The sequence below is a fragment of the Agelaius phoeniceus genome, chromosome 21, assembly GCF_051311805.1.
Source record: "Agelaius phoeniceus isolate bAgePho1 chromosome 21, bAgePho1.hap1, whole genome shotgun sequence".
NCBI lineage: Eukaryota > Metazoa > Chordata > Aves > Passeriformes > Icteridae > Agelaius > Agelaius phoeniceus.
In genome coordinates this window covers 7431351-7448323 of record NC_135285.1, presented here as the reverse complement: position 1 = coordinate 7448323, position 16973 = coordinate 7431351, and the positions used below count along the sequence as shown (strand labels likewise).

Below are 16973 nucleotides of genomic sequence, written 5' to 3'. Positions count from 1 at the left end.
TGCAGAGAAGCTGCTCCCCACCTTGCAGGGAAGGTGGGGAATGGGGGAAACCAGCCACAACAAAAGGCCTCAGTTTACAAAGCCCAGATGGTTTTTAGGGTTCTTAATGAGAGCAAAAGTTCCTTTTTTTTTTCCTTTTTTTTTTTCCTAGCAGATAATACAATTTTTAAGCCTCACAGCAGAAAATTATATATTTTTGTAGGTGCAATTGCTTGATTAATCATTAGGCTGTTGAATATTTTAAACAAACTAGACATCTGTTGTGAATGGGGGAAGCTGCACAGAATAGGACTGCAGTTTTTAGATCTCCATGCCAAAGGGAAGCTGGAAAGCAATTGCAACCACTAGCTGCACAGTGAAGGAAAAAAAAATTAAAAAAAAATATTAAAGGGGAAAACCCAACAAGATTTGAGCAAGGAAAAATGAGTAGATGATGTGAGAGTTTGTACTGCTCAGCCAAGGACGTTCAATCACAGCTCATACCTGGTGTAATTTGTTTAATGGTGTCTTGAGAACTGTCCTGGACTTCCTCTGCTTTTGGGGATCTCTTCTTCTTGATGGAATTGTGTTTAAACCAAGGCCTCTGCCAAAACCTAGAGCACCCTGGGACTACTTGTTTTTAATTACAGTCTCCTAATAAGAGTAATGACAAGGTCTCATCAACTTGGATGAGTTTTGAAAAACAAAATTTTATATTTTTTTTAATTGGGGTAGGGGGATTGGAAATCCTTGGTGCATTATAGGAAGATTTTTATTAAAGGGGAAAAAGTTAAAAGCATTTCTTCAGCACAAAGTGCTGCTGTGTGGGTTTCTCTTGGATACTTTCTTCTGGAGTGTTTTTTTTTCCCTCTAAGAACTGGCTCTCAAACCCAACCAGAGACCTCTCAGACCTTGGGTGCCTTCAGGCTCTCCTGCAACATCTGGCACTAATTGGAACTGGGGGCTGTTTGATGGAGCCCCAAAGAGTCTGCAGGGCCAGGAAAAGCAGGTGACAGCACAGGAACCTCCTTCCCTCCTTCCTGGGACTGCTTGTGACCAAGGAAACCTTGGTCTGAACCTCCAGCCAGGAGGGGACAATTCCCTCTGTAGCCCCCACCACGTCCAGCTATGCTGCTTAAGGAGCCCTCAGGAGCATACCAAGGCCCTTCTGCTTCCTTGGGGACACCCAAGGCCCTTCTGCTTCCCTTGGGACATCCAAGGCCCTTCTGCTTCCCTTGGGACACCCAAGGCCTTTCTGCTTCCTTTGGGACACCCAAGGCACTTCTGCTTCCTTGGGGACACCCAAGGCCCTTCTGCTTCTCTTGGGACATCCAAGGCCCTTCTCTTTCCCTGGGGACACCCAAGGCCCTTCTGCTTCCCTCAGGAGCATCCCAAGGCCTTTCTGCTTCCCTCAGGACACCCAAGGCCATTCTGCTTCCCTCAGGACCCCCAAGGCCATTCTGCTTAACTTGGGACACTCAAGGCCCTTCTGCTTCCCTCAGGACACCCACAACTCTGCCTTTGAATTTCTGCTCAAAGGGCAGCAGATGAGGTTCACAAAGTCCCCGCGTTTCCTCGTGCTGCAACTGAGTCCTGAAATTGGTATCAAATTTCCTCCAAATCCTGCAAAAAACAAAGGGATCAGCAAAATCTCCATGTGCACCTGATCCCTCCTGCCCTGCTGATGTTCTCACTGCGGAGCAGTGTCACTGCAGGTGTCCTGCAGCCTCCCCTCCCTGTCTGTCACAGGCAGGGCTGGTGGCCATGGGACATGGGGGTCCCCAGGCTGCAGAGGGGACCATGGCCAGCCCATTGCATCCCTGCCTGTCCTGTGGATGTTCTGGAGCACATTCCACCCAAAGGTTTCATTCCCCCCCTCCCTTCGCCTGCCCAGCACCATGCTGGATGCACTGGCTCCACAGGCTGTGGGGTGGAGCTGAGATGACCATCCCAACATTTCCTTTCCTGACTTGCACTCAGCTGAGTGCCCCCAGCTCATGCTGAGATTGAGCTGCAGGGCTTCACTTCCCTTCCATCCCCTGCCCTGGCTTTCCTCACTGCCAGGGCTCCACAGGGATCTCCATTCCCCTGCTGGGTTTGCTCTGGTGTGGCTCAGCACAGGGAAATCACCCCCTGAGCAGGGAAGGTTTCTGACCCAGCTCCAGTGCCAACCACCTCTAACCTCCCCAGTGACACAGAGTTCAACCTATTTTCTGCAACACAAATTTCTGACAAGGGCCACCCTGAGTGATGTGTGTTTTGGGAGACTTCCTTGGCTTTTCTTCCAATAATCACTCCAGGACGTGAGGCTGCTTCCCAAACAGAATTGCATTTACCCGGGAGAAAACACAGGCTCATCCTAATGACATCTCAGGGTGTTTTCACTCTTGCTGCTCCTGATCTGAGGGTTCAAGTGCTCTATCTGGATTTATGACAAGACAAGGTGATTTTATGATCAAAAATAACATTTGTGAGTAATTAAATCTCATGCTTTAGGGCATAAACCGTAACCTGCCAGTGGCCAGGGTGGGACTCTAAGAGAGCTGGAAATACTCTCTGACAATTAATTTTCACTCTATTCATGGGCTGGGAAGGATCAGAGGGGTGAAACAACCGTAATTAATTTACAGCGATTATTTCCAACAGCTGGAGAGCGGCATAACTCACTGCAGAGAGGGCTGGGAGCACGGAGAGGGATCAGGAGAAACACAAGATCCCTTTTATGCCAAAGAGCCCCACAAATCCCCTTCCCTGTGAGCCCAGGTGACAAGGTCTGTGCCCTCCTCTGAGGGACATGGGGAGACACTGGGATCTGCCTGGCCAGGTCCACTCTTTTTGCACTGATTCCCCTGTCCCCCAAGTGGGCTGTGGGCTTTTCCCAGTGCACAGCTATGACAGGAACCTGGAGAACATCTCAGGAACAGCTTTGGGATGCCTGGCAGTGTTCAGGGAGAGATCCCTAATGGGGCCACAGCACTGGACTGTGGAGACTCTGGAGAGTCTTTCTTCAAGATGCTAGGTTTTCTGCTTTTTTTGTTGTTTTTAAAATACCTCTTTGGTCAAACTTCCTAATTTAGATAAGACAGGAGCTGTCTCATAAGGTGGAAGAAGCAGTTTTCCCATGGGCTGCCTGAGCAGCTGCAGCCCAAGAACCACCTGGGAATGCTCCAGCAAAGCACATCCTCCAGGCATCACTCTCCTCTTCCCAGTGCCCCTCCAAAGGGGCATTTTGAGGTGGCCCACGTGGGTTGGAAGGTTCTGGGAAGGCACCTGGGCATTGGTGAGGGGTTATTTTGCATCTTCACCTCAGCAGGGGAAGGGATGGGATGGGAAGGGATGGGATGGGATAGGATTTGAAGCTCAGGGAGGGCTAGTGGGGTGTTTTGCTCACCCATGTGTCCTTCCCCTGCACCCTCCCTCCCCCAGCCATCTGCAAGGGGCTCTTATTAAGGCAGAGACAGCAAAAGGGGAGAAAACCGTCCTCGCTAACAAGCTGTTTGCTGTTTATGAGCAGGTAAAGGCAGAGCTGGGATGAATTATTAATAGGGTGGAAATGGGGTCCCTCCACAGATCTGCTGCTAATTCTGGCTCAGCCGAATGTCACACCCTGCATCTCCTCCCCGAACGTGGTTTGGGGGATTGATTGCTGCTCCGCTTCCTTCCCCTTCCTGCCGGATCCGAGGCTGTCCGAGCACAAGGTCACCCCTGGCCGGGGCGTTAGGACAGGCTTTGCCTGGTGGGGCTTTGGGAGAGCGTGAGTCAGCAGAACCAGCCCTGCTGGCTCTGGGTGAGACACCAGGACGCACTCAGCGAGACATTTTGCTGTTCTGCCTCTTCCCTTTGGCCTGAAGCAGATACTCATTCACCGAGCAGCGCCGCTCGCTCAAGGCTCTCGGGCTCCCTTGGGCCCGTCTCTCTGCCAGAGAAGAGATTCAAGCCCTACTCGTGGCTGCTCTTCCCCTTCCCCCTCCAGCCTGCTCTGAATTCCAGAAGCATCTCGTTCGTATTTCATACAGGCTCAGCACTGTGCCCTTCTCTCCACCAGCCCTGGGGAGACATCGCCGTGCCAGACAGGGTGGGCTGGTGGCAGGCAATGTCCTGTCTCCAGATGGGAAAATTGAGGCAGGGAGGGATTTCAGGAGCAGGGCTGGGTTTCACAAGGCTTTGTGGGCTTCACCTTTCTGATGACTGAACGCCCCCAGGCACCTGCAGCAGGGCAAAGTAGTGGCTCCCTTACCCAACCTTGATGTGAGGCTCAAGGAAATCTCTGCTCGCATCCCACGCTGTGTCTGAAACTCTCCCTGTGCTCTGGCAGCACCTCATTAAAAGGGTCTGAACTGGTCTTTGCACTGTAAATGACACAACCTCAGCAAAAGGGTGACATCCAGGCAGGAAGCACCCTCTCCACAAAGGGAGGATCCAGAGGGAGATGCAGCTTGTCCCACGCAAGGGCTGACCCAAGTCACCTGTGCCCCCTGGCACCGCAGCTCCTGCACCGGCACAAATCCCCTCACGCCCACTCTGGCTGAGCCAGAAACAGAAAATCTGGTTACAGGAGGAATTTCAGCCTCCAGCCTGAACGCAGCCCAGCCCAGGGGTGACCTCTCCAAGAAGGGCCCCAAGTGTGCTGCTTGCAGAGTGGTCTGGAAGCAGCACCTCCATTTCCAAAGCCCAGGGATGGCCTGGGAGCAGCTCTGCTGCTGCTGCTGCTGGATGCCCTGCCCAGCACCCTGTCCTGAGAGGCGTCTGCAGCTGGTTTGGGGGCGGCACAAGGGTTAACCCTGCCCGGAAAATTCCACTCCTAAGCAGATAATCTCATCTGTGCTGGGTGTACACACACATCACCCGCAGCAGCCCGGCCTCCCGTGGAATCATTTTTGAGCAGCTCTTTCTTTGTGAAGTGCTAATCCCCCGGTGAGCTGCTCTAACCCCATCCCTCCTGCCGCCCTGGGCTCACCTCCACCCCCACCTCCCTGCCAGGCATCCCCCCTCAACCTCCCCCTTGGGCACCGGGGGCTGTAGGGTGACCTAGAGCCTGGGATCAGATGAACCAGACACCCCTCAGCTGGCAGCCGTGGGCACGCGTTCAAAAAGCAGCAGATTAATCCCATTGACTGCTTTTTAGCTTGTCTCCAAACTCAGACTTTCTGTACCGGGGACTTGCAAGCTTTGCTCTTCCCAGGGCACTTCCCTGAAGCTTGTTTACAAATTAAGCTGCTTGGATTCCACCCCATCCCTTCCCTGCCAGATTATTAAGCCCTCGCATCTTGCCACAGAGATGTATTTGTGTCCGCAGCCCCTAGCAGCAGGAGCACAGCAGCAGCGACCTGTGTGCAGGGCTGCGAGTGCATTATTGATTCAGGACTAAGAAATTGCTTAGGAAGTAGGAAAAGTGTCCTGCTCTCTAAAAGCTTGTGCGCCTTGTAAGCTCAATACATGCAGCCTTTGCAGAGAGGCTCGCTACGCCGCTATTAATAATTTATTCTGTAAGAGAGGCCCTGATAGTTTGAATGGGGGAGGGCAGGATGCAGAGCCCGGGGGTGGGAAAGGGGAGGGAGTGGAGGCTCTGCTGTGCTTCTCAAATGGAGGTGCAGGTGTTGCCCAGAGCGTGTGTGGAGGGGGCACAGCTGGGTGATGGGTACCCCTGCACCCACGCCAGCCTCTGAGCAGGGCTCCTGTGTCTGTCTGCTGCATCAAGAGCTCTGCCTTGGCTGCTGTGGGAAAAGCATTTGGCTGCTTTGTGCTCTGTGTCAGGGGAACAATTCAGCAGGTGCCTGTCAGGGGTTTGGATTGAGTTGTGTCAGCCCAAAACATGTCCTGGCTGTCCCTGAGACCCCGAGAGTGATCCTCTCCTCAGGCAGGGCTCCCCAAACCTCCTGACTGGCAGCACTACAGAGCTGGAGCAGCTGACTCAGCCAGCAGATGGGGAGTTACAAACGCTTTGGCTGGAGTAGAAACCAGTTGAATCTGTGCTAATTCTGCCTTTGGGACGTGGCAGTGCCAAGGCAGGACTGGACACGGTGGTGGCAGCATCCCAGTGGAGCCCAGCACAGGGCAGCAGTGACCCCACTGCTCTGGGGTGTGCAGCGCCTTGGCTGGAGTGGTGGCACTGTGCTGGAGCTGCTCCACGGAGGGGAGCAGAGGGAAAGCTGCTCCAAGGAGGCTCCTGCATGGCTGGGGATGAAACCCAGCCTGGTGTCTCTGCAGAACTGAGCTCCTGGGCCAGCAGCCCCCCTGTGGCTGTCCCTGCCCAGGGACAGCTGAGCAATGCAGAAATCCACCCCAGAGCCAAGAGACAGGGGTTCCCTAAGCCTGGCTGCAGGTGGCACTGAGCAGATGTGCAGAGGCACCAGTGCCAAACAGGGCAGGGCAGTGGAGCAGGGCAGGAACAGGGTCAGGGCTGCAATTGTCCCCTCTGGCCCTGCCTGGAAGAGGGGGCATGAGTGGGAACTTCATGGGACACGTCTGAGACTGCAGGGAATGGCTCATCTACCTGGGGTGAAGCTGCAAGTCCAAATTGCTGCTTGCCAGGGCTTTGCAGGCAGCAGCTTCTCCCCAGAGACATCTCCAGAATGGTCACCCAGCAGTGCTGTGTGCTTTGGGGAGGAAAAAGCCTCTTTGGGGTTTTTCAACACAGAAACCTGTGCTCTGTGTGGAACTGCCTGAGTAACTGGGTCAGCCAAAGCTCCCCACCTCAAAAGGCTGATGGTAAAAGGGTGGTTTGGGATCTGAAACTAAGATCTGAAACTTAGAACTGGACTTTCACTTGGGGAAACCACAGCATGGTAGGATAGCATTTCTTCCCACTCAGGCAGGATTTTCTGTAGGGAGAAATCCTTTTAAAGTTTATTGGAAAATCATATCTATGCCATAGAATACGATGCAGATTTTAAAATAAATAAATAGGAAGGATTTCCCTGAATGCCTTTGGCTTCAAAAGTTGCCAGTGGAAAGCTGTGGTAGCTGAAGCTGCTGTATAAGGGCTGCTGCAAGAACTGCTCTCCCAGCTCTGGCCACACTTGCCAGCAAGTCTTCAGTCCATTCTCTTCTGGTTTTCCCATCTGGACACTGTTCCCTTTAAAAAGCAAAGCTTTTCTTAAAAGTAGTTTACTCTTCCTGAATACTTCAGGGTAGGGGAAAACTTACTTGCTCACTGTACCAATTAAATCTACTTGACAGCTTCATTTTTATCACTGTGTCTTTTCCATCAGCAGTTGGAAATGATCCTTGTTAGGGGAGTAGCATCCCACTTTACAACAAGATGAATCCCGAACTGGGCATTTAAGGAAGTTGTTACAGGCTGTTGAGGGAAAATCCAGTTTGCTCAGCACTCTCTAATTTGAAGCTGAATTGTATTCTTTCATTTTTCTGTGAAGCCTTTCCTTTTAAGACACCCAGATCCTGCTGCACTCTGAAGTGGCAGGAGAAGAGCAGTGTGTAATTTGCTGAGCAGCTAATAATGTACAACCCAAGGGTCTGGCCCCAGGGGCAAGGAGCCACTGATCCTGGCTTCAAACAGTGCCCTCTGCAGCAACCCTGATGCTGAGGAGTGATTAAGGGTGGGAACAGAACCAAAAGGCTCCAGCTCTTTCTCCCACACTCAAGAGCAGTGCCACAATGGGTGCAAGGGGTGGATTGGGAGACCTTCCTCGGGGTGGAAATGGCAGCAAGTTGTCTTTTCCAGGCTTTCCTTAAAGGAAAGGGGAGCATTTTCCAGGTGTTAATTTGAGGGACTGGAGGGGCTGTTAGCACTTTGCAGCTGGGAAAAGAAAGTCACTTCTTTCCCTCCCTACAGCCCTGCCAGGGGTGTACAGGTGATCTGACAGCACAGAGTGAATTTCTTGTGCTGATGAATTCTGGCACAAAGGCAAAGTGATCGACCCCAGGGCCATATGGGCTCCACAATGAAGGGCAAAGGGGAGTTCCAACTCCTCTGCTACAACCAAGGATGGGTTTGCCACCAGCAGTGGGTAGTGCTGATTTATTCAAGGAGGAGGGAGAATATCCACTTTTCTTGAAAAGGCTTTTCCATTGGACTTGGATACAGGCTCTGCTTACCCAAAGGATGTCCTTGAACCCTAGGACAGTGAATATCTCATGCTTTGCCCTCTGGTTCTACTAAAAACAAGGCAGAACTCTGGTGGGCTGGGAAAGGGCTGTGGGTCTCTACTCAGGGTACCAGAAGGGATGAATCCATCTTTTAACCACCAGAACATGCTGCATCTTTAAAAATGCTTTTGGAATAGCATTGCTGGAGCAATTATTTTTCCCTTCTTGCTTTAAAATCTTTGGCTTTTCCCTTCTTATTTTAAAAACTTTTGGCTTTTAATCATCCCTAAACCCACAATGCCTTGTTTGCACCTAAACAGGTGTACAAAGATATAGATGGGTAGAGTTGTATGAGATAGGCTAAAAATGCAGGGAAAAGGGTTTCTTAGCCCAAAGGTTTTTTTGCTTTTTCCAATTTTAGTACCCAGTCCACAGGAGAAAGAGTCCTTTAGTACAAGCCTTATAACCACATGTCATTCAGAAAAGTTTAGCTAAGAATTAAACTAAACATCCAATTTGGCTGCATGTGTAATGAATAAATAAAGCCTTTTCCTTTCATGTGCCCGTGCCAAAGTCAACAAGCTCTATTAGCTGATGAAACAATGCTGACGCCAAATAAAAATACCCCTGACCCATCAATATGGGCTGAGAGCTCGGCCCTGCATCAAAGAGTGTTGTCAGAACAAGAAATACTGTCCTGACACTTCTGGGGGGAGGAAAAGCTCCCATTCCTGCAGCAAGGTGGGTTCCCTGTGCTCTCACTGGGATGTCGAGGAGCAGCAAAACCATCCCATAATGACCGTCTGTTATGGACACCTCTCTTTGTTTCTGCTGGAATGATTTGGAAACCCCTTGAGCTGCAAGGAGCTGGGCTTTGGTGTTTGCTTGCTCCCCCCTGTGTGTGAGCTCCCCACAAAACCTGAGGAATTTTTTATCTTGTGTGCAAAACGCTGACGCTTGAAAGTCAAACTCCCAAGGGTCCCTGCTCAAAGAAGTGTTTCAGCATCTCAGAGCATCTCAGCACCTGGGAGCAGCCTGCCAGCTGTGCCACCCTCCTCCTCCTCCTGCCCACGAGGGTGGGAAGGTGAAGGAACACAAGATCTCCCCTCTTCCCCATGGGGATGTGCAGCTTGGCTGTTTCCCAGCTGGGCCTGCCCTGCAAACCCCTCTCCTTTGAAATCCACGTTCAGCTGCTCTGTGCCGTGCCCTGCCTGTGATCTTTGAAGTCTCAGCTCTCCCTCGACACCTTTGGTTTAAAAGATCTGTTCCCTATTAGTTTTCAGTCACACTTTCAGTTTCATTCAGGCTTTTATTTACTTATCCATCTTTGTTCCTGCTCCCACCATTCCCCCTGCCCTGCCAGGAGGCAAAGTACAATTCATTTTTCAGGTGACCCTGCCAGGAAGGCATTGCCATGAATAGGAACAGGTTCAGAAACTATGGAAAAAGCAAAACCCTTGACTTTAATAAGCAGCAAAACACTTCCCAATCAGAAGGAAGCAGCCAGATGTGACCAGAATTATTATAAAACACAAAGGATGGTCCTCCAAATAATTCCTGCCATCTCCTGAAGCCTCCTTGTGCAGAAGTCTCGTGAGCACTGCTGGAGCTGTGGCAGGGCAGTGTGTGATCCTGTGGTCTGTGCAGCCTGGCAGGGCACACTCGCTGTCTGACAAGGTCCTGACTGTCACCAGGACTCTGCTCCTGGCCTGCCCTGCATGGGGACATGGTGCAGCTCATCCCTGCCTGGCTGCCTTGGTCCTGACTGTCACCAGGACTCTGCCCCTGGCCTGCCCTGCGTGGGGACATGGTGCAGCTCATCCCTGCCTGGCTGCCTTGAGCACGGAGAGGTGTTTGTGTGTCTTTAGTTTTGATTGCAGCTGTCTGAGCAGGGCAGGAGCCCCGCTGGGCTGCACTTAATTCTGAGTAACGCGAGTTTAACCGCACGGACAGTCCCCTGCTGTTTTGAAAGACACCTAAGAAAGCAATACAGTCACCGTAAGAACTTCTCTGCTGGAAAGCCAGGCTCCTATGAGAACCCACCTGTTACAAGGAAATAATTAAAAACCTGAAGAGAAAGGATAGCAGGACACCAAAAGGCACCTGAGCAGGTTGGCAGCCAGGAGCTGCCCTGGGTTTGTGAGAGCTGCTGCCCTCCCCTCTCCGGGGCTGTAACGATCCGTGGGCAGAGCCATCGATTTCTGCCCAGCACTTCCTTAGTGCAGGGGGAGCAGAACTCGGCTCACATCCTCTGCGGGCTCTGCTCCCTCCCCCTGCACGTCGATAGGTGTCAAGTCACCACCCAGCCCCGGCGATGGAAGGGCCATTTCTTGCTGAGTCCACTTTCCGCTGACCAGAAGGGGATGCTCAGCAGTAAGTGGCCACGTGGCATTTTCGGTGACAGAGGCAGTGAAAATTTACCTTGATGGCCTCCCAGCCCACACCACTCCAGTCCAAAGGACGGGCTGGAGCCTGGATCTCTCCTGCTGCCACCCTCTGCTCTGTGCACTGGCTGCTGGGTGGGCTCCTTGCCCACCTCAGCCTGGCTGCTCCTCCTCTGCTTCGTTTTTATAACTCTTTAGTCCTCTGGAGAGAACAGCACTGGTGTGAGATGGGGAGAAAAGGCCATGAATACAGTGGTATGTCACAAACCCATCCCCAAAAACATCTAAAAAATACCTTGCAGTTTATTTTTCCTGTTCTTAGCTTGATTCTTCACCATGGAATTGCTCAGGGACAGTGCTGTGAGTGCTGGTTTCTGTTTTGGGAGGCGAGAGCCGGGCCAGGCTGGGGTGAGGCAGGGACAGGGAGGCAAATCCATGTTTTGCATTTGTGTAGCTCTCATTCACGGCTGTACACGGTGTTTGCAAGTGTTACAGCACATGGCAGGCGTACGCTACAAGGAAATACTGCCGGTGCCCAGAATAGAAAGATTTCAGCTCAGTATTGACTGAATCAAGAGATGCAGGGAGCTGATTGCAGTTTGTGTCTTTTGCTTCCTTGGAGGTCAGTGGAACTGAAGTCTGGAGCATCCTTAACCAGAGAGGGTTTGCAAAGAGCTGCAGTGAGTGCAGTGGGAAGCAATCTGGTGTTGTCCTTTTAATCCTCCTGCAGTCAGTCAGATAAATGGAAATACAGACTGACCCATCAATAGTTAACAGTTTTATTTGCAACCTTGGACTTAATCTTTCTTTTCAAACGATCTTTTAAAAGGAAAAGCTGCTACTTATCTGGAATTAGTGGAAATGTCTTCCCTGGTACTAATGAGAGCCCTTAGGCTGGAGGGAACTGGGTAACCACTGGCAGCATGTTCTGATGATCATAAATGTTTGGCACCCCTTGGTGTCACAGGAACATTTTTCTCTTGGATTTTCAAGAGGTGCCCTCACTGGCTGGGTCCAGGGTGGCAAACTGAGGCATGGGGTAGCACTGGCAATAGAAAATGGGACTCCCTGCACTGATTTAGAGGGAGAACTCCCCTCCTCATTATAATAAAAGAATAATATACTCTTTTAGAAGACACTCCTTGTGCAGTGGAAACCCTGCCAGCATGGCCTGGCTTGGTGTCTGTCCCTTAAATGTGTGCCTGGACCACTCCTGGGGGACCTTTGGGAGGGGGCATTACTGTTTTGCTCTTTGCTTTGACCCCTGAACTCTTTAACAATGTAAAGCCTTGTGAATTATAAATCAAATGTTCCTGCTGAGCTTTGTGGTGCACGGAATGAAATGCAATGATTAATATTTAAGAGAAAATAAGTTAAAGATATTAACTACAAGGGCAAATGTCTATCCACAGAGCCTTTTCAGAAGAGAGGGAGAACCACATTTTCAGGAGCTTTAGTGAAGTTTGTGGCTGTCAGACCAACCCCCAGAGCTGAGGCTGTGCAGGAGCCAAACTCCCCTGCCCTGCCCTTCATGCTGCCTCAAACTGAGCCCACCTGCCCACATCCTATAAAATCCCAGCAGTGCTGGAGCAGCCCTTTGGGATGGGGCTGGCGAGCACACCCCACACTTTAGCAAGTAGAGGAGCAGCTCAGGCCGTGTGCTTTTCCAAAATCCAGACCTCACCCAGGACTTGCTCAGCCCTCCCTGGCTCCTCCTCACCCTCCCTCCAGCATGCCAGCCCCATCCCTGCTGGGCAGGGTGCCCTGTCCCTGCTCTGCACACTGACAGCTCCAGGCAGTGCCCACCGTGGCCACCCTGACCCAGGACATCCTCCCGGTGGCACCTGGGCTGGACACTGCCTCCAGCCACCAGCAGAGCCTGTTCTAAGCCAGGAAATAAGGCAGCAAACACTTACATGGGTGCAGAACCTCTCCGGAGGGTCCCCACAAGTGATTCCTGCCGGGTCCACCCGCACGGTCACGTAATCCTTCATCCGCATGGCCTTGGGCTGGCACGCATAAAACTCCCATGAGGGGCCATCGTCCGTGGTCACCCAGGACTTGCAAATGTCATACTGTCCCATGGCCAGGGGCACGCAGTGCACGAGGAGAGCGGCCAGGTAGAGCATGGCAGCTGCGGCCGGGCGCGGGGGCCCTGGGCGAGGGCAGTGCCGGGAGTCCCGAGGAAGGCGGCGGCTGGGCTAGGGGTGGCTCTCGGGATCAGCATGGAAACTCCTCATCTAAAAATGCTCCACTGGAAGGAGATCCGGACAGGAACAGGGATGAGCCCACTCTGCACGCTGGATCTGGACGTGGAAAGTTCCTCTTGGCACGGAAGCCAACTTTGTAATTCACTTGATTGGGAAAGTTTTGGCCAGAGTTGCTGATCAGTGGTCAAAAGTCTTCCTTAACCTCATTTTTTCCCCCTTTTATTGTACGAAAGGTCTTCCAAATCAGCATGAAAATATCTAGAGGTGACTCCAGTCAATCAATACAAAGATCAAGTTCTGAGTTGCTGATGAAATTTGATAGGAGTAAATTGGAGAGGCCGTGAGATGGTGCTGGATCAGGTTTTCCTCAACCTTCTGGTCTGCTCCAACTGCGTCGCTGTGGAAAGTGCCTTAAACTGTGTCTGCCTTAATTACTGGGGTGTTAGAACATTTAGCACATAAAATAAATAGAGCATCTGGCCATCAGTACAACTCTGACAAGAGAGAATGCGTGGAGCTTGGAGCTGAAATTCCTTTTTCCCAAAGGATGGTTGTGTCAGCGTGAGCAGGTCGGTGCCCAGACCCGTGGTGGTCCCAGCAGTTGCTGGGTGGTCACTGGGGTGACTGGGGCAGGGCTGGCTTTGGCTTCTCCTGCTGTGTCCTGTGGTGGTGGTGAGGATTCCTGTCCAATTCTGCCTTTTGGCAACGGAGCACCAAGTTCCCAAAGCCTTCAGCTGCAATCCATGGGGCTACCTGGGATCTCCTCTCTCTTTCATGGTCAGGGCAAAGGCAGAGCTCATCAGCAGGAGGGACCTGCTAGAAATTGGAGGACAGATTAGGTGGGAGCAAGGAGGGACAGTTGGAGCACGAAGAACAGGGGTCCCTCAGGAGGCAGAGCTCTCAGCTGGGCTTGCCAAGCCACCAGACAGGTTTTTGTAACAGGGAGATATACAACTTTAATAAAAAGCAATCCATAGTAAGATGCTTATGGCTTTTCTGCTGTCTGGGAGAAGGGAAGGAGCGCTGCCCAATTTAAGGTATCTGCTTTGCAACAGCAGCTGGACAACAGGAGCTCTAATGGGTCTTCAAATAACATCAAGAAGCAGCTATGGGTCATTAGGAGATGGGGAATATGCAGACAGAGAAGGGACAGACAGACAAATTGATAGTCCTAAAAAGATAAGCAAATAAATAAGACAGCTGGGGAGACAGATACATTGTCCAGCATCCCCACATATGATTTATCTGAACAATAACATTTAATAAAAAACAATTTAAAGTCCTAATAACATTTAGGTTCACCTAATACAAAGAGCAATGACCTTCCCAGTATTCATTTCAGGTTAGAACAACATTTCTGCAATTTTGTTGTCTTTCCAGTAGAGCTATAAAAATTGAAAGTAATTACAAAACAAAATGACAAAGAACCGAAGCGGGGAGGGGGAAAAAGTCAAACCCTCTCTCAATATTAGATTCAGGAGGGAGATCTCGTCCAAGAAGGTGGGAGGCACATATCCAGAACAGAAATTTACCTTTGGATAATTCCCTTTCTATTTCTTTCCCCAACTTTTCTTTCACAATTGAGGCATATGTGCTTCAACAGCATGCTTAGCATTTCCTTTCTCATGAAGCTCAGTTACTAAAGCTCAGAAACTCCAGGTTAACAGATGCATTGATCCGTGTTCAGGGGCTTCACACCGCTCTGCTACCATCTCCCTTTCCCCCCTTTTTGCTTGAAAGATTGCTGATTGAGATGAATGAGTTCAGAAAAGAGAAGCTGTCTCTCATGCTTCACTGCCAGCTCTCTACGAAGAGCCTGTTATAGCTGCGTTGGACCTGAATAAACTCCCAGAAAAAGAATAGACTGGCTGCTATTTTTATATTATGAGTAAATGTAGTAAAAATAATAAGCCAGTGTGACACAGTGTTTATAAGTCCTACTTACATCAGAGCTGTCTTTTCAGTTATAACAAGTCAGTTCCTAATTATTACATCAAACTGGTCACTGCCAAGTGCCTGATAAGAGTGAGAGTGAGAGACTCTGGTATTGTGTAGAAAACAAGCAGGGTAGTTTTAATGAGGACTCTGGTGCTGTTAAGTTTATGGATCTATTTTCACAGCCTCAACAATTATATCTTGCACTTGAATGGCTGTCAGGGAAAAACCCAGGTAGAAAGGATCTATAATATCTATTAGTGTCTTGTTATGCTGGCTAAATGTCACAGATTCCCAGGGAAGTGAAAATTTACTGGAAAAAATGTATTTACTGTCAGTTCATCAGCCAGGCAAGCGGGTTTGGGGTGAAGTCTGTGGCTCAACACCCACTTAGCCAGTCCAGTCTTTTTGCAGAAATAGTTGGAGTGTTGCTCTGGAATGAGCCAACATACTGCAAACAGGGCAGAGAGGCTCCCCAAATTAAAGGTTTCACCCTGCTTGATTCAGTTTAGTTCTTAGAAAATAAATCTTCACCTGATATTATGAAGAAACTGCAGTTCATGGGAACAAATAGAATCAATGCTCTTTGTTCTCTTTGAAGAGTACTCAGCGCTCACTGGGGACTGATAGCCGGAGTATTAAAAACACAAAATTAGATTGTGTCTTGACTTAGCTGGCTTCGGGTTTTTTTCTTATTATTGGATTAACACCCTATTGAAATAAAGGGACAACGCTGAGCAACAACTGAGCTGCTCTCGGATTAAGAGCAGAAAGTAAACTCAATGAAGGAGTTTTTAATTTTCTCTCAGAAGTGTTGCTCTCCCCATGAACTCTCCGCTCTCCCCCCGCGCTCAGGGAGCGGGAGTTGTTCTCCTCTTTCCCTCGCTGCCCATCCCTTCCCCGCACCCTGGACAGCGGAACTGGGGACCCGGCGGGGGGACGGGAGCCCGAACCCCGCGACAGCGCTGCGCGGCTCCCAGCAGAAAACCTGGAAACCCCACTCGCATCCCGCCGCTCTCCCTGATGGATTCGCGGTTCCCGGCAAAACCCGATGCCGCTCCCGCTCCGCCCCATCCTCCCCGGTTTCTTTCACCCTAAAGGAGTTTGGGGGGGCTGCACGGAGCGGGGAGGGGATCGGCGGGGCAGGGGCAGCCGGCGCCCTGGGCTGGGGGAGCCCCCCGGCTTCCCAAACTCCGGAGTGGGAAAATCAACCCCATCCCGCGGCGGGGAGACGGGGATGCTCCGGGGAGGGGGACAGAGAGCGGGACACCCCAGCACAGCGTGGGAACAACTCGTGGGGCCGCGCAGCGTTCGGGGCTGGGGCAGATGCGGCGCTGCCCGCCCCCCCCTCCGCCCCCGCTTTCCCCCCATGCCCGGCGCTGCGGGTCCTTACCGGGAGGGAGCTCTGCGGCGCGGGGCTCCCGGCGGAGCAGCGAACTTCGGGGCCGGGGGAACCCCCAAAGCACACCCCCAGCCCTGCCCTGCCCTGCCCAGCCCTGCCCTGCCCTGCCCTGCCCAGCGCGGCGGGCAGCGCTGCGCCGCCGGCCCCCAAGGGCAGATGGCCGGGGGAGCTTTGTGCAATCCCGGCTCCCCTCGCAAGTTAATGCCGAGGCTGAAATCCCTTTTGCTCTCACTTTCAATCACAATCGGAGCTTTTATCTCCGTGCCTGATCCCGGCTGCGTAACTTCCTCTGTGCAGCTTTAGCACACACCATCCCACCGGCGGCAATGGGCTTCTTAAAGGTGCAGGAGGAAATGCAGGGGAGGGGAGGAGGAGGAGGGAGGGAAAACCACCCGAGGAAGAGGAGGCTGCGAGCGGGAGCCTTCAGCCCCGGCGGCCCCGCGGCTCCCGGTGCAGCATCCGCGCCGTCCCGCTGCCCCCGGCTGGATAACGGCAGCCGGGAATGCCGCTCCTCGGGGCTTCTCGTTTTATTTTTTTTTTCCTTTAAGAGCTTAAAAAAAAAAAAAATTAAAATCATGAGCTCATGTTTGCTCGAGAGAGAGGAAAAAAAAAATCCCCAGTCACGAGGGTTTCCCCACACGTGTAAGTCCTCGCTTGGTGTGCCCTGAATATTTTGGGGAGGCTTCTGCTGGTGAGGATGCTGTAAATGAGGCTGCGTGCGTGTGTGTTGGGGGAAGAGGGGGTGGTTGGAATTAATAGGATAAACAAAGCAGGAACTCGGAGATGGGGAAATCAGATGGCTGGGAAATGCTTGATACTGGTGGGGATGTGCTGTGAGATTTAACCGAACCAGGTTTTGCTTTGGGAAGGTGGGAGACTGTAAGGTGTGACAGCACCTTCCAGCACGGGGCTGGAGAAGCAGCTGGGGTTGCTTAGTTCAACTCTGCTGTGTCCATGCTGAGGGGCAGAGGAGGCTCCAGCTGTGGATAAAACTGTGGCAGGTAAAGGTCCAAG

At 51.6% G+C, this 16973-nt stretch overlaps 1 protein-coding gene across 3 annotated transcripts in view; it reads right to left on the bottom strand.

Annotated features, from left to right (window-relative positions):
* Positions 1-16664, bottom strand: part of NTNG2 (netrin G2) — a 50077-nt gene extending 33413 nt beyond the window's left edge. Inside the window, exons 1-2 of one of the 3 annotated variants that reach the window (XM_077189303.1) lie at positions 15951-16664; positions 12329-13438 (exon numbers count right to left, since the gene is read on the bottom strand). In XM_077189303.1, coding sequence (XP_077045418.1) covers positions 12329-12541 — 213 coding nt within the window. In that variant the 5' untranslated portion in view covers positions 12542-13438; positions 15951-16664. The remainder of the gene's footprint in view (positions 1-12328; positions 13439-15950) is intronic. The other 2 variants (XM_077189302.1, XM_054646499.2) reach the window with 2 other exon arrangements.
* Between the last annotated feature and the right edge of the window lie 309 nt (positions 16665-16973).